The 16,962-nt window shown below is 39.3% G+C and overlaps 1 protein-coding gene across 14 annotated transcripts in view; it reads right to left on the bottom strand.

The window, feature by feature from the left end:
• plekha6 (pleckstrin homology domain containing, family A member 6) overlaps positions 1-16,962 on the bottom strand; it is a 307,746-nt gene that overhangs the window by 152,452 nt on the left and 138,332 nt on the right. For all 14 annotated transcript variants that reach the window (XM_061924040.1, XM_061924035.1, XM_061924032.1 and 11 more), the window contains 2 exons: positions 15,032-15,136; positions 3,341-3,413 (listed from right to left, as the gene is read on the bottom strand). In XM_061924040.1, the coding sequence (XP_061780024.1) occupies positions 3,341-3,413; positions 15,032-15,136 (178 nt within the window). The remainder of the gene's footprint in view (positions 1-3,340; positions 3,414-15,031; positions 15,137-16,962) is intronic.

The raw sequence follows: 16,962 nt of genomic DNA on the forward strand, positions 1-16,962 counted from the left end.
CATTTTTCACAAGTTCTCAAGAAGGTAACAAATACAAGAACATGTGTGTGTGTGTGTGTGTGTGTGTGTGTGTGTGTGTGTGTGTGTGTGTGTGTGTGTGTGTGTGTGTGGACCCGGACATCTTATATGTAATAGAAATGTGTAGGGGGGGTGTATGGTGTGTGGTCATTAAATATGTATTCTGATATATGTTCTTCACAGAAAATGAGCCAAAGCCAGTGAGTTTCAGTTTAAAAAATTAATTAATTGTGTCATTTTTCTTTTAATAAAAAAATGAAAACGGGTCCCACAGACCCAAAAACCACACAAGGGGTGAGGTTTTTCAAGCGGTAGAGCATGGATGGATGGATATACCGGCTGTAACAATGGAGACACTCATTTCCCCCTTCATTATGTTGTGCAATATTCAACACACAAATATAATATGAAACCACATGTTCTGGGCAGTATAGATACTTGATCTAGACAACAGAACATCGTGGCTTTGAACCCTGCGGCTAATTTATGGGTTTGTAAATATAATGTAAATAGCTTGAAAATAAAAAAAAACACTGAATAGGCGTGTTATTGTTTGTGCTTTGGCGCCATCTTTTGGGTGAGTTTGCTCACTGCAGGTGCTCCATTGATCTTTTGTTGAGACTTGTGCTAGCCTTCCAAAGCGTTACTACTCGTATGGATTCTTCATTTATCACTCCGAGCAACGTTAGTAAGTTTTACAATATAACTAAAACAATTCTTACTGACTAAACCGTCCTGTGGTTTTGGTCAGTAAGAATGCAAAAAAACTAAAAAACCCTACAAGGTTTCTCATTGTCATCCCATTGAGTTGACATTTTTCTTGGATCTGTCGTTGTGGCTTGTGCAGCCCTTTGAGACACTCGAGATTTAGGGCTATATAAGTAAACATTGATTGATTGATTGAGATGTCCTGCACGATTATTTGCACTTAGAAATACTTAAAAAAGAATATGACTGGAACATTTTACATTATGTTTTTGTTATAATTACAGTAAGTGTGTTCATCCTAAATATTCCTGACACTTCATTTTACACACTGTGGAATTTTACCAAGCTTCTTAGGGGGATATATTGTCATGATCCGTGGCTCGGATCATGTTTTTGTTATATTCTGTTAGTTTTGGACTCCCTTAGTTCCTGTTTTTGTGCACCCTTGTTTGTTTTTAGTTACCACGGGTGCTCATTGTTTCCACCTGTCTCTGATCGGTGCTCGGGACGCTCACCTGTTTTCCGAGCACTAATCAGAGGGACTATTTAAGCCTGCCTTTGCCGGTCAGTCGGCCTGGCTTCATTGTTTGCTTACTTACGTGAGTATTCCTTGTCTTTTGCCTATGTTAAGTGGTAGCCTTAGCTTCGAGTGCGATCCGCACGTTGTTCCGTCGGCTTGTTTTCTGTTTTGGCGCTTGTTAAGTCCCATCTCAAAACTCATTTGTATACTCTAGCCTTTGAATAGCCCCCCTTTTTTAGACCAGTTGATCTGCCGTTTCTTTTCTTTTCTCCTCTGCTCCCCCCTATCCCTTGTGGGGAGACACACAGATCCGGTGGCCATGGATGGGGTGCTGGCTGTCCGGGGTCGGGACCCGGGGTGGACCGCTCGCCTGTATATCGGTTGGGAACATCTCTGCGCTGCTGACCCGTCTCCGCTCGGGATGGTTTCCTGCTGACCCCACTATGGACTGGACTCTTACTGTTATGCTGGATCCACTATGGACTGGACTCTCACAATATTATGTTAGACCCACTCGACATCCATTGCATTCGGTCTCCCTAGAGGGGGGGGGTTACCCACATATGCGGTCCTCTCCAAGGTTTCTCATAGTCATTCACATCGACGTCCCACTGGGGTGAGTTTTTCCTTGCCCTTATGTGGGCTATACCGAGGATGTCGTTGTGGCTTGTGCAGCCCTTTGAGACACTTGTGATTTAGGGCTATATAAATAAACATTGATTGATTGATTGATTGTTCAAGTTTTTGAGAATACCGTATTTTCCGCACTATTAGCCGCACCTAAAAACCACAAATTTACTCAAAAGCTGACAGTGCGGCTTTTAACCCGGTGCGCTTTATATATGGATTAATATTACGATTCATTTTCATAAAGTTTCGATCTCGCAACTTCGGTAAACAGCCGCCATCTTTTTTCCCGGTAGAACAGGAAGCGCTTCTTCTTCTACGCAAGCAACCGCCAAGGTAAGCACCCGCCCCCATAGAACAGGAAGCGCTTCTTCTTCTACTGTAAGCAACCACCCGCCCGCGTAGAAGAAGAAAAAGCGCGCGGATATACCGTACGTTTCATTTCCTTTGTGTGTTTACATCTGTAAAGACCACAAAATGGCTCCTACTAAGCGTCAGGGATCCGGTTCATGAAAAGACGCAATCTCTCCATCCGCACACGGATTACTATTTCACAGCAACTGATATTCCTGTGAACCGCACTGTGGATATAACGGGAGCACGTACGGTGAATATTCGCACCACAGGGAATGAGAAGTCATCCTTCACTATGGTTCTAGCTTGCCATGCTAATGGCCAGAAACTTCCACCCATGGTGATATTCAAAAGGAAGACCTTGCCAAAAAAGACCTTTCCAGCCGGCGTCATCAAAAAAGCTAACTCGAAGGGATGGATGAAGAAAAGATGAGCGAGTGGTTAAGGTAAGTTTAAGTTTACGCGAAGAGGCCGGGTGGCTTTTTTCACGCAGCTCTGTCCATGTTGATATACGTATGTTTGTGATTGCACATTTGCGTACATTTTGGGAGTAAACAGAGTTGTTAGAACGCTGGTTTTTAATATATTATTAAAGTTTGACTGACCTATCTGACTGTTTTTTTGACATTCCTTTAGCGCAGTTAGATGCGGCTTACAACACCGGGCGGCTTATAGGTGGACAAAGTTTTGAAATATGCCGTTCATTGAAGGCTTTTAACCCAGGGCGCCTTATGGTGCGGAAAATACGGTAAATCATGTTCCTACCTGCACGTCCTGTCCGGAGTGGTCCGTTTGCATCCCGGGGGAACACCCCCACACGTGACCCATATATGGCCTTAATACCGTGATAATATCGTACCGTGAGATTTGATACTCTTACAGCGCTAATCGATACCTATTGGCAAACTTTCCCGAGCATGGATCAGGGAAGTTGAATCTAAGGAATATGGAATAATTGTTACACCCCCTAATCACTAACCTTAATGACTCATGCGAGTGGCTCACTGTGACGGACAAAATCGACGAGTTATTAACTTTCATGCTTATGAATTCACATTTAGCATAAATCAGCACAAGATTGTAGGGTGAAGTGTAAAAGCAAAGACAATTTACCTTTGTAGTAGAAGAGGCATCTGTCAGAGAGGACAAACCACCTCTTGTTCCACTGCTTCACTCCACTACTGGCCTGCAGGGGGTACACATGATACGTGAACGTTAGTACCACCATTATCAGAATACTACCTGGGAATATTATCATTCATCCACGTCATGGTACTCTCACTGAATTGATCGCAACTGGACTGTTCAGATTGTCCTGGCAGACCTTCCGAACAAGCTTCATGGCTTCATGCACAAAAACTCTAGTCTTTTATTTATTCTTTTAACTTGAATGTTTCCTGCGCTAGGGTGTCTCTAGTTTTAATTAGCATTTTTATTGCTCTGCAGCACTTTGTGAAACTTGTACTGGGTTTAAATTGTGCTGTATAAATAAAGTGGATTGGGTTGGATTAGTCTGGAGGCCTGGTGCAAGATCCAATGTAGTGTTTCTCCGTAGAGGGGGCATACCCAGACAAGTGTGGTTAATAGTAACAGGACACCGGCGCTTTTGGTTAGGGCTAACGAGGGTGATTCCATCCTAACGACTAGAGATGGGAAGGTTATGGTGCAAAACCCAAAACCAGTGAAGTTGGCACATTGTGTAAATATCCTTTACACACTGAGGGTAAAATTCTTCTTTTAATCCAAGGCAAGGCAAAATACAAAAAGTATCGTGTTGCTGGGAGCGCACAAAGCTATATATATATATATATATATATATATATATATATATATATATATATTTATGTGTATGCATATATGTGTATATATTTATGTATATATATTTATGTATATATATATATATATATATATATATATATATATATATATATATATATATATATATATATATATATATATATATATATATATATGTATATAGTTATGTATATATAAATGTATATTTATGTGTGGGTATATATGTATGTATATATACAGTATATACATATATATATATATATATATATATATATATATAAAAGTAAATATATATATATACATATATATACATATATGTGTATGTATATTTATATATATTTAATATATATATACATATATGTGTATGTATATTTATATATATATATATATATATATATATATGTATATATAAGTATATATATATATATACATATATGTGTATGTATATATATATATATATATATATATATATATATATATATATATATATATACATATATATATATACATATATATATATATATATATATATATATATATATATATTCCTCACACACTAATTGACTGAAAGTGGCATGAAACACGTCTTTCTGTGGCAGCATCAGAGAACGTTATAAATGTAAACAAACTACGGTGAGTTCAAGTTCCGCCGGAATTAGTAGGACAAAATGACGCTCGCCAAATACTCTCATCAGTGAAGCATGTATAACATAAACAGTGTTTTTTTTTAACAGCTAGAGAGGTTTGTGTCATGTTTGTCCTCCTACAGAAACCATATTAAAACAAAAAATATATATTTTTCCCTCATCATTTTCCATTTTTTCATACATTTTTGAAAAAGCTCCAGAGAGATAAAGAAAACAGATTGTATCGGTTGTGGGAAATGGGCAGTCTTTCAAACCTAAAAAAAAAGGTAAGAAGTTGAACACCTTGATGTGTTTCGCCATTGAGAAATGTAATTATAAGAAGGAAAAGGAATCCAAAATGTTAGTCGTTTAAATGATTTCTTGTGAATGCCGCAGGGGTGATATTGAGTTGACTTTCTGTCATATATTGTGTTGCAGAGCAGGAGAGATTGCCTCAGCGTGAGCGAGCGTGCAGCGGCCGGGGGCGGGAGGCGGGTCTGATGCCGCCCTAATGTGGAGGAATTGCGTTTAGGCAAGTCGCAGCGTGTACACGTGCAAATGCCGCCACACCACACCTCTCTATAAAAGCATATTTTTGAAGTTGTTCGTGACATCTGAGCTGGTGAAAAATATCCCTGAATAAATATATGCATATACATATACAGGTAAAAGCCAGTAAATTAGAATATTTTGAAAAACTTGATTTATTTCAGTAATTGCATTCAAAAGGTGTAACTTGTACATTATATTTATTCATTGCACACAGACTGATGCATTCAAATGTTTATTTCATTTAATTTTGATGATTTGAAGTGGCAACAAATGAAAATCCAAAATTCCGTGTGTCACAAAATTAGAATATTACTTAAGGCTAATACAAAAAAGGGATTTTTAGAAATGTTGGCCAACTGAAAAGTATGAAAATGAAAAATATGAGCATGTACAATACTCAATACTTGGTTGGAGCTCCTTTTGCCTCAATTACTGCGTTAATGCGGCGTGGCATGGAGTCGATGAGTTTCTGGCACTGCTCAGGTGTTATGAGAGCCCAGGTTGCTCTGATAGTGGCCTTCAACTCTTCTGCGTTTTTGGGTCTGGCATTCTGCATCTTCCTTTTCACAATACCCCACAGATTTTCAATGGGGCTAAGGTCAGGGGAGTTGGCGGGCCAATTTAGAACAGAAATACCATGGTCCGTAAACCAGGCACGGGTAGATTTTGCGCTGTGTGCAGGCGCCAAGTCCTGTTGGAACTTGAAATCTCCATCTCCATAGAGCAGGTCAGCAGCAGGAAGCATGAAGTGCTCTAAAACTTGCTGGTAGACGGCTGCGTTATCCCTGGATCTCAGGAAACAGAGTGGACCGACACCAGCAGATGACATGGCACCCCAAACCATTACTGATGGTGGAAACTTTACACTAGACTTCAGGCAACGTGGATCCTGTGCCTCTCCTGTCTTCCTCCAGACTCTGGGACCTCGATTTCCAAAGGAAATGCAACATTTGCATGGTTGGGTGATGGTTTGGGGTGCCATGTCATCTGCTGGTGTCGGTCCACTCTGTTTCCTGAGATCCAGGGTCAACGCAGCCATCTACCAGCAAGTTTTAGAGCACTTCATGCTTCCTGCTGCTGACCTGCTCTATGGAGATGGAGATTTCAAGTTCCAACAGGACTTGGCGCCTGCACACAGCGCAAAATCTACCCGTGCCTGGTTTACGGACCATGGTATTTCTGTTCTAAATTGGCCCGCCAACTCCCCTGACCTTAGCCCCATAGAAAATCTGTGGGGTATTGTGAAAAGGAAGATGCAGAATGCCAGACCCAAAAACGCAGAAGAGTTGAAGGCCACTATCAGAGCAACCTGGGCTCTCATAACACCTGAGCAGTGCCAGAAACTCATCGACTCCATGCCACGCCGCATTAACGCAGTAATTGAGGCAAAAGGAGCTCCAACCAAGTATTGAGTATTGTACATGCTCATATTTTTCATTTTCATACTTTTCAGTTGGCCAACATTTCTAAAAATCCCTTTTTTGTATTAGCCTTAAGTAATATTCTAATTTTGTGACACACGGAATTTTGGATTTTCATTTGTTGCCACTTCAAATCATCAAAATTAAATGAAATAAACATTTGAATGCATCAGTCTGTGTGCAATGAATAAATATAATGTACAAGTTACACCTTTTGAATGCAATTACTGAAATAAATCAAGTTTTTCAAAATATTCTAATTTACTGGCTTTTACCTGTATATATTCAAACCAGGAGAAAACATTTATTTGAGTTTTGACTCGGGTTGTGCGGTACTAGTGAATAAAAAAAAAACGTACTATACTCTGTTTGAAAAGTACCAGTTCTCGGGCGTCGTCACGTCATGACATTGCTGGGTTTTACGAGCAGAGGAGCATGTTCGGTAGCGCACAATCACAGAGTTCTTACAAGCAGACACAGTGTGTAGACAGAAAAGGGGGAAAATGGACGCATTTTGGCTTAAAAAGTAAAGATAAAGGTGAAGTTATAACACTGAAACACGCTCAGGAAGAGGTGCTTTAAAACATGGTTTGCTAACGTCCATCCGCAGTCTGCAGTGTTTTAGCTACTTCTAAATCACTAATCCTCGCCTCCATGGCGACACATAAAGTGAGTTTCTTACAAGTATCATTATCACTGCAGGACGAGGAATAGCTAAACATGCTTCACTACCAGAGGTGGGTAGTAACGCGCTACATTTACTCCGTTACATCTACTTGAGTAACTTTTGGGATAAATTGTACTTCTAAGAGTAGTTTTATTGCAACATACTTTTACTTTTACTTGAGTATATTTATAGAGAAGAAACGCGACTTTTACTCCGCTACTTTTATCTACATTCAGCTCGCTACTCGCTACTAATTTTTATCGATCTGTTAATGCACGCTTTGTTTGTTTTGGTCTGTCAGACAGACCTTCATAGTGCCTGCGTTTCAACAAATACAGTCACTGGTGACGTTCACTCCGTTCCACCAATCAGATGCAGTCACTGGTGACGTTGGACCAATCAAACAGAGCCAGGCGGTCACATGACCTGACTTAAACAAGTTGAAAAACTTATTGGGGTGTTACCATTTAGTGGTCAATTGTACGGAATATGTACTGTACTGTGCAATCTACTAATAAAAGTTTCAATCAATCAATCAAAAGTGTGAAGGAAAAAAGAATTTTTTTTATTTCAACCGTACATCCCGTCAAAAGCCTAAAGACTGACTGCACAGTTCCTGTCTTCACAATAAAAGTGCCGCTCCATGGCGCCTGCGCTTTCAAAATAAGAGTCTCCGAAAGCCAGCGCAAACAAGCTAGCAAGCTACGGAGTTTGCCGCCAATGTATTTCTTGTAAAGTGTATAAAAACGAATATGGAAGCTGGACAAATAAGATGCCAAAAACCAACCACTTTCATGTGGTATTAGACAGAAAGGAGGAACTTTTTTTCTCCTCCATTTGAAAACGTGGACGTTATCATCACTACTGTCTGATTACAATCAATGCAAGTCATCAGAATCAGGTAATACACCAACTTATATTCTTGTCTTCATGAAAGAAAGGAATCTATATGTGTTAAACATGCATGTATATTCATTAAAACACCTTTAACATGTAAACAAAAACGGCAAAATAAATAAATATAAATTATATACTGTATATATATATATATATATATATATATATATATATATATATATATAAATGTGTGTGTATATATATAAATATATATATATATATATATATATATATATATATATATATATATATATATATATGTGTGTGTGTGTATGTTACTCATCAGTTACTCAGTACTTGAGTAGTTTTTTCACAACATACTTTTTACTTTTACTCAAGTAAATATTTGGGTGACTACTCCTTACTTTTACTTGAGTAATAAATCTCTAAAGTAACAGTACTCTTACTTGAGTACAATTTCTGGCTACTCTACGCACCTCTGTTCACTACACACCGTACCTCACCGGCATCACAATGTAAACAAACGCCATGGGTGGATCTACATCTGACATCCACTGTAATGATACCAAGTACAGGCGCGTATCTAGTCGATACGGTACAATGATTACATCGATATTTTTTATCGTCACAAAATATGTTTTCCTTTTTTTTTTTAAATTCACATAATGTTTATAAACTCAGTAAATACGTCCCTGGACACTTGAGGACTTTGAATATGACCAATGTATGATCCTGTAACTACTTGGTATCGGATCGATACCTAAATTTGTGGTATCATCCATAAAGTATCAAACAACAGAAGAATAAGTGATTATTACATTTTAACAGAAGTGTAGATAGAACATGTTGAAACAGAAAATAAGAAGATATTAACAGTAAATGAACAAGTAGATTAATAATATTTTTTTTTACAGATTGTCCTTTATAATTTTGACAAAATAGAATGATAAATGACACAATATGTTACTGCATATGTCAGCAGACTAAATTAGGAGCCTTTGTTTGTTTACTTACTAATAAAAGACAAGTTGTCTAATAAGTTCACTATTTTATTTAAGGACAAAATTGCAATAATAAACATATGTTTAATGTACTGTAAGATTTTTTGTTAAAATAAAGCCAATAATGCCATTTTTTGTGTTCCTCGAAAAGTATCGACATACATTTTGGTACCGGTACCGGTACCGGGACAACCCTAGCTTTGACACGTAACAGAAACATGAACGCTTCCAGTCAAGTCCTAACTTCATGCATGTGATCTTCGCAGGATCGTATCTTTGATATTTCTATTCTGGACCAAGCAAGTTTAAACGTCTAAAAAAGGGGCTGTCCAAACCTTTTCCCTTTACCCTGAGATCGGTAGGTCGTGAGTTCAAACCCCGGCCGAGTCATACCAAAGACTATAAAAATGGGACCCATTACCTCCCTGCTTGGCACTCAGCAACAAGGGTTGGAATTGGGGGTTAAATCACCAAAAATGATTCCCGGGCGCTGCTGCTCACTGCTCCCCTCACCTCCCAGGGGGTGATCAAGGGTGATGGGTCAAATGCAGAGGATAATTTCACCACACCTAGTGTGTGTGTGACAATCATTGGTACATTTTTTTTTTTTAATGTCCACGCTAATATCTGTAGATCAATTTCAGAACAATCTGTTGATAAGTGTTAATTATTTTTTCGAGCAATGACAGTTTTAAAGTAAAAACACTTTCTGCATGGCAGCTTTGCGTTATTAGTATCAATATTGCAACATTTTCTCATTTAATTACACATGTTTGCCCTTTACTTCCTTTTTTTTTAATGTTTTTTTTTTGTAGTCATAGTTTTAAAATGGGCCACGGCCCCACTTAGTCTAAGACATGGGTGTCAAACTCTGGCCCCGCGGCCCAAATTTGGCCCTCCGTGTAATTTCATTTGGCCCTTGAAGCAATATCAAATTAATATTAGAGCTGAACTTGCCAACCCTTCCGATTTTCCCGGGAGACTCCCGAAGTTCAGTGCCCCTCCCGAAAATCAAAAATTCTCCTGAATTTCTCCCGATTTCCACCCGGACAACAATATTGGGGGCGTGCCTTAAAGGCACTGCCTTTAGCGTCCTCTACAACCTGTCGTCACGTCCGCTTTTCCTCCATACAAACAGCGTGCCGGCCCAATCACATAATATCTGCGGCTTTTACACACACATAAGTGAATGCAATGCATACTTGGTCAACACCCATACAGCTCACACTGAGGGTGGCCGTATAAACAACTTTAACACTGTTACAAATATGCGCCACACTGTGAACCCACACCAAACAAGAATGACAAACACAACATAGACACAACAGAACAAATACCCAGAACCCCTTGCAGCACTAACTCTTCCGGGACGCTACAATAAACACCCCCCGCCTCCCCCAACCCCCGCCCACCTCAACCCCCCCCCATGCACTTTCTCTTGCTACTTCGAGGCGTGTATGTTTGATTCGTTCATTATTGTTATTTTATTTTCATATGTATTATTAGCCTGTGGAAAAAGTTGATTTTGATATTTACCTCAGAAGGCTGCAAATAGAAAAGAGGCATTCCATTTTTGATTTAAATTTTATTTGATATGCCAGTGGTCCCCAACCTTTTTGTAGCTGCGGGGTTATGGTATTTTATTTTTTTAAATTTTTTTTTATTTTTTTTGTCATAAAGAAATACAATCATGTGTGCTTACGGACTGTGTCTCTGCAGACTGTATTGATCTATATTTATATATAATGTGTTTTTATGTTGATTTAATAAAAATAAAAATATATATATATACAAACCCTGTTTCCATATGAGTTGGGAAATTGTGTTAGATGTAAATATAAACGAAATACAATGATTTGCAAATCAATTTCAACCCATATTCATTTGAATATGCTACAAAGACAACATATTTGATGTTCAAACTGATAAACATTTTTTTTTTTTTTGCAAATAATCATTAACTTTAGAATTTGATGCCAGCAACACGTGACAAAGAAGTTGGGAAAGGTGGCAATAAATACTGATAAAGTTGAGGAATGCTCATCAAACACTTATTTGGAACATCCCACAGGTGTGCAGGCTAATTGGGAACAGGTGGGTGCCATGATTGGGTATAAAAGTAGATTCCATGAAATGCTCAGTCATTCACAAACAAGGATGGGGCGAGGGTCACCACTTTGTCAACAAATGCGTGAGCAAATTGTTGTACAGTTTAAGAAAAACCTTTCTCAACCAGCTATTGCAAGGAATTTAGGGATTTCACCATCTACGGTCCGTAATATCATCAAAGGGTTCAGAGAATCTGGAGAAATCACTGCACGTAAGCAGCTAAGCCCGTGACCTTCGATCCCTCAGGCTGTACTGCATCAACAAGCGACATCAGTGTGTAAAGGATATCACCACATGGGCTCAGGAACACTTCAGAAACCCACTGTCAGTAACTACAGTTGGTCGCTACATCTGTAAGTGCAAGTTAAAAACTCTCCTATGCAAGGCGAAAACCGTTTATCAACAACACCCAGAAACGCCGTCGACTTCGCTGGGCCTGAGCTCATCTAAGATGGACTGATACAAAGTGGAAAAGTGTTCTGTGGTCTGACGAGTCCACATTTCAAATTGTTTTTGGAAACTGTGGACGTCGTGTCCTCCGGACCAAAGAGGAAAAGAACCATCCGGATTGTTATAGGCGCAAAGTTTAAAAGCCAGCATCTGTGATGGTATGGGCGTGTATTAGTGCCCAAGACATGGGTAACTTACACATCTGTGAAGGCGCCATTAATGCTGAAAGGTACATACAGGTTTTGGAGCAACATATGTTGCCATCCAAGCAACGTTACCATGGACGCCCCTGCTTATTTCAGCAAGACAATGCCAAGCCACGTGTTACATCAACGTGGCTTCATAGTAAAAGAGTGCGGGTACTAGACTGGCCTGCCTGTAGTCCAGATCTGTCTCCCATTGAAAATGTGTGGCGCATTATGAAGCCTAAAATACCACAACGGAGACCCCCGGATTGTTGAACAACTTAAGCTGTACATCAAGCAAGAATGGGAAAGAATTCCACCTGAGAAGCTTCAAAAATGTGTCTCCTCAGTTCCCAAACGTTTACTGAGTGTTGTTAAAAGGAAAGGCCATGTAACACAGTGGTGAACATGCCCTTTCCCAACTACTTTGGCACGTGTTGCAGCCATGAAATTCTAAGTTAATTATTATTTGCAAAAAAAAAAAAAAATGTTTGAGTTTGAACATCAAATATCTTTTCTCTGTAGTGCATTCAATTGAATATGGGTTGAAAAGGATTTGCAAATCATTGTATTCCGCTTATATCTACATCTAACACAATTTCCCAACTCATATGGAAACGGGGTTTGTATATATATATATATATTTTTTTTTATTTTTTTTTTTATTTTTTTTTTTTCTTCTGCGGCCCAGTACCAATCGGTCCACGGACTGGTACCGGTGGTTGGGGACCACTGTGATATGCCATTGATATTTTTTAATTATTATTATTATTATTTGAAACTGGATTTTGCATGTCACTATAAAGTTATATAAGCCTTGCTTGTTCAATATCCAATGCAAAACTTGTTTGGGTCCCTATTAAAAGGTTAATTTGTTCAACCTTGGCCCCGCGGCTTTGTTCAGTTTTACATTTTGGTCCACTCTGTATTTGAGTTTGACACCAAGACATAACGTCTCTCCCTCATGCTATCGTTGACATATTTATCTCCTAATTCTTGTATAACGTCAATAAAAAGGCTTATTGTTTTCTTGCCAGCTCCTATACTCAGTAATGTTGTGTACGCGGTAGAGATGCGCGGATAGGCAATTTATTTCATCCGCAACCGCGTCAGAAAGTCGTCAACCATCCGCCATCCACCCGATGTAACGTTTGATCAGAACTGCACCCGCCCGCCATCCGCCCGTTGTTATATATCTAATATTAATAAAAAAAAAAAAAAGGGTGAAAACTACGCGAATTGCACCTTGTGCAGACAAGATTTTTCGATCGGATACGGAGGAATTAGCGATGTAAAAGACCACGTTGGGACAAAAAAACACAAGTCTAATGCCGTTGCTAGCGATACAAGTGGAAAACTTTCAACGTTTTTCGTCGCCCAAACAGATTCTTTGGATGTGATAAATGCCGAAGTTTTATTTACGGAGGCAATAATTGAGCATGGACTTCCAATCGCACTGGCTGATCACATGGGACAGTTAATAATGTAATGCAACCTTTAAAAATCATTACGCGGTGATCGCGATCCCAAAAATAAACTTTTCTTGCATGATAATGTCCAGAAAAATTCGCTTTATATTACTATAGAGTCCTTTTAACGAATGAGTTTGATGGTTTATCACAAACCTTAAATGAAAGAAGTCCTTTGTTCTCCTGCACCATGGCCTTGCTTCGTGTTTGGTGCGCAATCCTGTCGGCTGTATTTCACAGCACGACATACTGTTAAAAGTGTTTATACTGTTTATACTTTCAATTAACAAATTGAAGTCTTGTGAAAGGTTGACAGGATAACTGGCATTAACTGTCAAAATAATTTCAAACTATTGAAGTTAGCTTACAGAATAAACATGTCAATCAATCCATATGATTTTTGCTGTAATATTTTTGTTTTGAAAAGTCACTGTGACTGATAGAAAAGTGATGGTTTTAGCAACATTTTAACCTGTCTGAATGCTAATAATCATTTTGCGTCGGGGGGCGAAGCCCTGAACCCTCCACCAGGACTTTGTCCTGGACCTACCGGGGCCTGTGGCCCTTGGACCCTGGCTACTAGGTTTTTCTGATTTAAAAGTTGGCAGGTATGGTGAGGTTATAAAGCTTTTGCCTGTTAAAGAAAGGAGACTGATCCAATGCAGCACAGACTTGCGCGTGCCACGCTGTCACGACCCAGACGCACACCAGTGCGCAATCATATGGGAGCCGCGCTGAGCGCACCTCCAAGCGCGTCTCGCTGCCGGCGACGGCCAGGTATGGGCCCACGCTCCAGCGCCATCCATTTTCAGGGCTAGTTGATTCGGCAGGTGGGTTGTTACACACTCCTTAGCGGGTTCCGACTTCCATGGCCACTGTCCTGCTCTCTATATCAACCAGGGTGAGCCCCACCCCTTTCGTGAGCGCACTGCGCGCGGAGTGACCCCTGTTACGCGCCCCCGGCAACAAGGGTGGCGGGCAGGTAAGCTGCGCGGGCGGAGCGCGCGGAGTGACCCATGTTACGAGCCCCCGGCCACGGGGGTGGCGGGCAGGTAAGCTGCTTACCTGCTGCGCGTGACGCCGGCCGCGGCGAAAGCGGACGAGGCGGGGTGTCGGTGCGGTGGGCGCGGTGGTGACCCTGGACGTGCGTCGGGCCCTTCTCGCGGATCGCCTCAGCTACGGCTCCCGGCGGGGCCCTCTCGGGGGAAGGGGCCTCGGTCCCGGACCCCGGCGAGGCGTCCCTTCTCCGCTCCGTAAAAGTGTCCATCTCTTTTCTTTTTTTTTCTTCTGTTGTGGCATATGCTGCAGGTGCCTGCTCGTTTTTCGTATGTGGGTAACAACATTTAACTATGTATATATATTTCCCAATTGGTTTAACTGCCACCCGTAAAAAAAAAAAATATATATATATATATAATTAATCCGCCCGACCCGACCCGCGAGCGGATAAAATCTTATTTTTTTTAATTTCATCCGCCCGATCCGCGGATAATCCGCGGACTCCGCGGTTGTGTCCGCAAACCGCGCATCTCTAGTACGCGGACTATCCATCAGTACTCGTTCCTTGGTAAACTTCCTGTAATTAAAAGATGAGGGGTCCCCAGATGAACACCCGGGAATGAATCAAACCCCAATTGGTACATGAATGTTAAATGGAAGTAAAAAGTACCTGCTTGTACAGCCATCCTGCTCTGGTCACCTGTGCTTTGGGATTCCTGCGCATGGAGTTGGAGCGCTTCCCGAATGTTGCCGCCTTTCTGGGATTGCGGGATGTCTGCAAGTCGGAGAAAAGTACGAAACTTACTAAAAGTGTGCAATTTTAACATTTTTTAAAAAGAGCGGGGAAATGGTTACACCAGGGGTCGGCAACCCAAAATGTTGAAAGAGCCATATTGGACCAAAAATACAAAAACAAATCTGTCTGGAGCCGCAAAGAATTAAAAGCCATATTACATACAGATAGTGTGTCATGAGATATAAATTGAATTAAGAGGACTTATAGGAAACTAAATGACCTCAAATTAGTGATGGATCCGGCAACACCGATGCATCGGCGCATGCGTCGAGCTCATAGAGCAAAACCCTGTGTCGGTGCGCGTACCGCTTTTAGAAAGTCACATGACCGATCATGAGCTTTTTTGGTCACGTGACCGATACCCGAACTGTGTCGCACTGACGCCTCCTCTGTGCCCTGTGAGCGGGTCTTTTCTACAGCCCGAGAAATAATAACTAAGAAGAGAAATCGTCTAAAATGTAATACGTCGGAAAAACTTTTTATTTTTTTTTATAAAAATGTGTTAAAAAAATAAAATTAAAAAAATTCCCAGTCCACAATCATCCACAACACGTTCTCTTAGATTTCCATGTTATGATACATGTTCACATTATTTATTGACTGTATCTAAAAAAGATAAAAATATATTTTTATTTAAATGAAGATATGAAATAATCCTAAATGAAATACAATGACTTGGTTTATATTATTGTATATACTAGGGCAGGGGTCACCAACGCGGTGCCCGCGGTCACCAGGTAGCCCGTAAGGACCAGATCAGTCGCCCGCTGGCCTGTTCTAAAAATAGCTCAAAGAGCAGCACTTACCAGTGAGCTGCCTCTATTTTTTAAATTGTATTTATTTACTAGCAAGCTGGTCTCGCTTTGCTAGACATTTTTAATTCTAAAAGAGACAAAACTCAAATAGAATTTGAAAATCCAAGAAAATATTTTAAAGACTTGGTCTTCACTTGGAATAAGCGGTAGAAAATGGATGGATGGATGGGTCTTCACTCGTTTAAATAAATTCATTTATTTTTTACTTTGCTTCTTATTACTTTTAGAAATACAATTTTAGACAAAAAATACAACCTTAAAAATGATTTTAGGATTTTTAAACAAATATACCTTTTTACCTTTTAAATGTATTCCTCTTCTTTCCTGACAATTTAAATCAATGTTCAAGTAAATTTATTTATTTTTTATTATAAAGAATAATAAATATTTTAGCTTCTGTTTTTTCGACGAAGAATATTTGTGAAATATATCTTCAAACTTACTATGATTAAAATTCAAAAAAAATATTCTGGCAAATCTAGAAAATCTGTAGAATCAAATTTAAATCTGATTTCAAAGTATTTTGAATTTCTTTTAAAATGTTTGTTCTGGAAAATCTAGAAGAAATACTGATTTGTCTTTGTTAGAAATATAGCTTGGTCCAATTTGTTAAATATTCTAACAAAGTGCAGATTGGATTTTAACCAATTTAAAACATGTCATCAAAATTCTAAAATGTATCTTAATCAGGAAAAATTACTAATGATGTTCCATAAATTCTTTTTTTAATTTTTTCAAAAAGATTCAAATAAGCTAGTTTTTCTCTTCTTTTTGTCGGTTGAATTTTGAATTTTAAAGAGTCGAAATTGAAGATAAACTATGTTTCAAAATTTTATTTTAAATTTTTTCTTGTTTTCTCCTCTTTTAAACCGTTCAATTAAGTGTTTTTTCATCATTTATTCTCCACAAAAAACCTTCCGTAAAAGGGAAAAAAAATGTACGACGGAATGACAGACAGAAATACCCATTTTTTTATATATATACATTTAT

Source organism: Nerophis lumbriciformis, linkage group LG28 (assembly GCF_033978685.3).
Source record: "Nerophis lumbriciformis linkage group LG28, RoL_Nlum_v2.1, whole genome shotgun sequence".
Classification (NCBI taxonomy): domain Eukaryota; kingdom Metazoa; phylum Chordata; class Actinopteri; order Syngnathiformes; family Syngnathidae; genus Nerophis; species Nerophis lumbriciformis.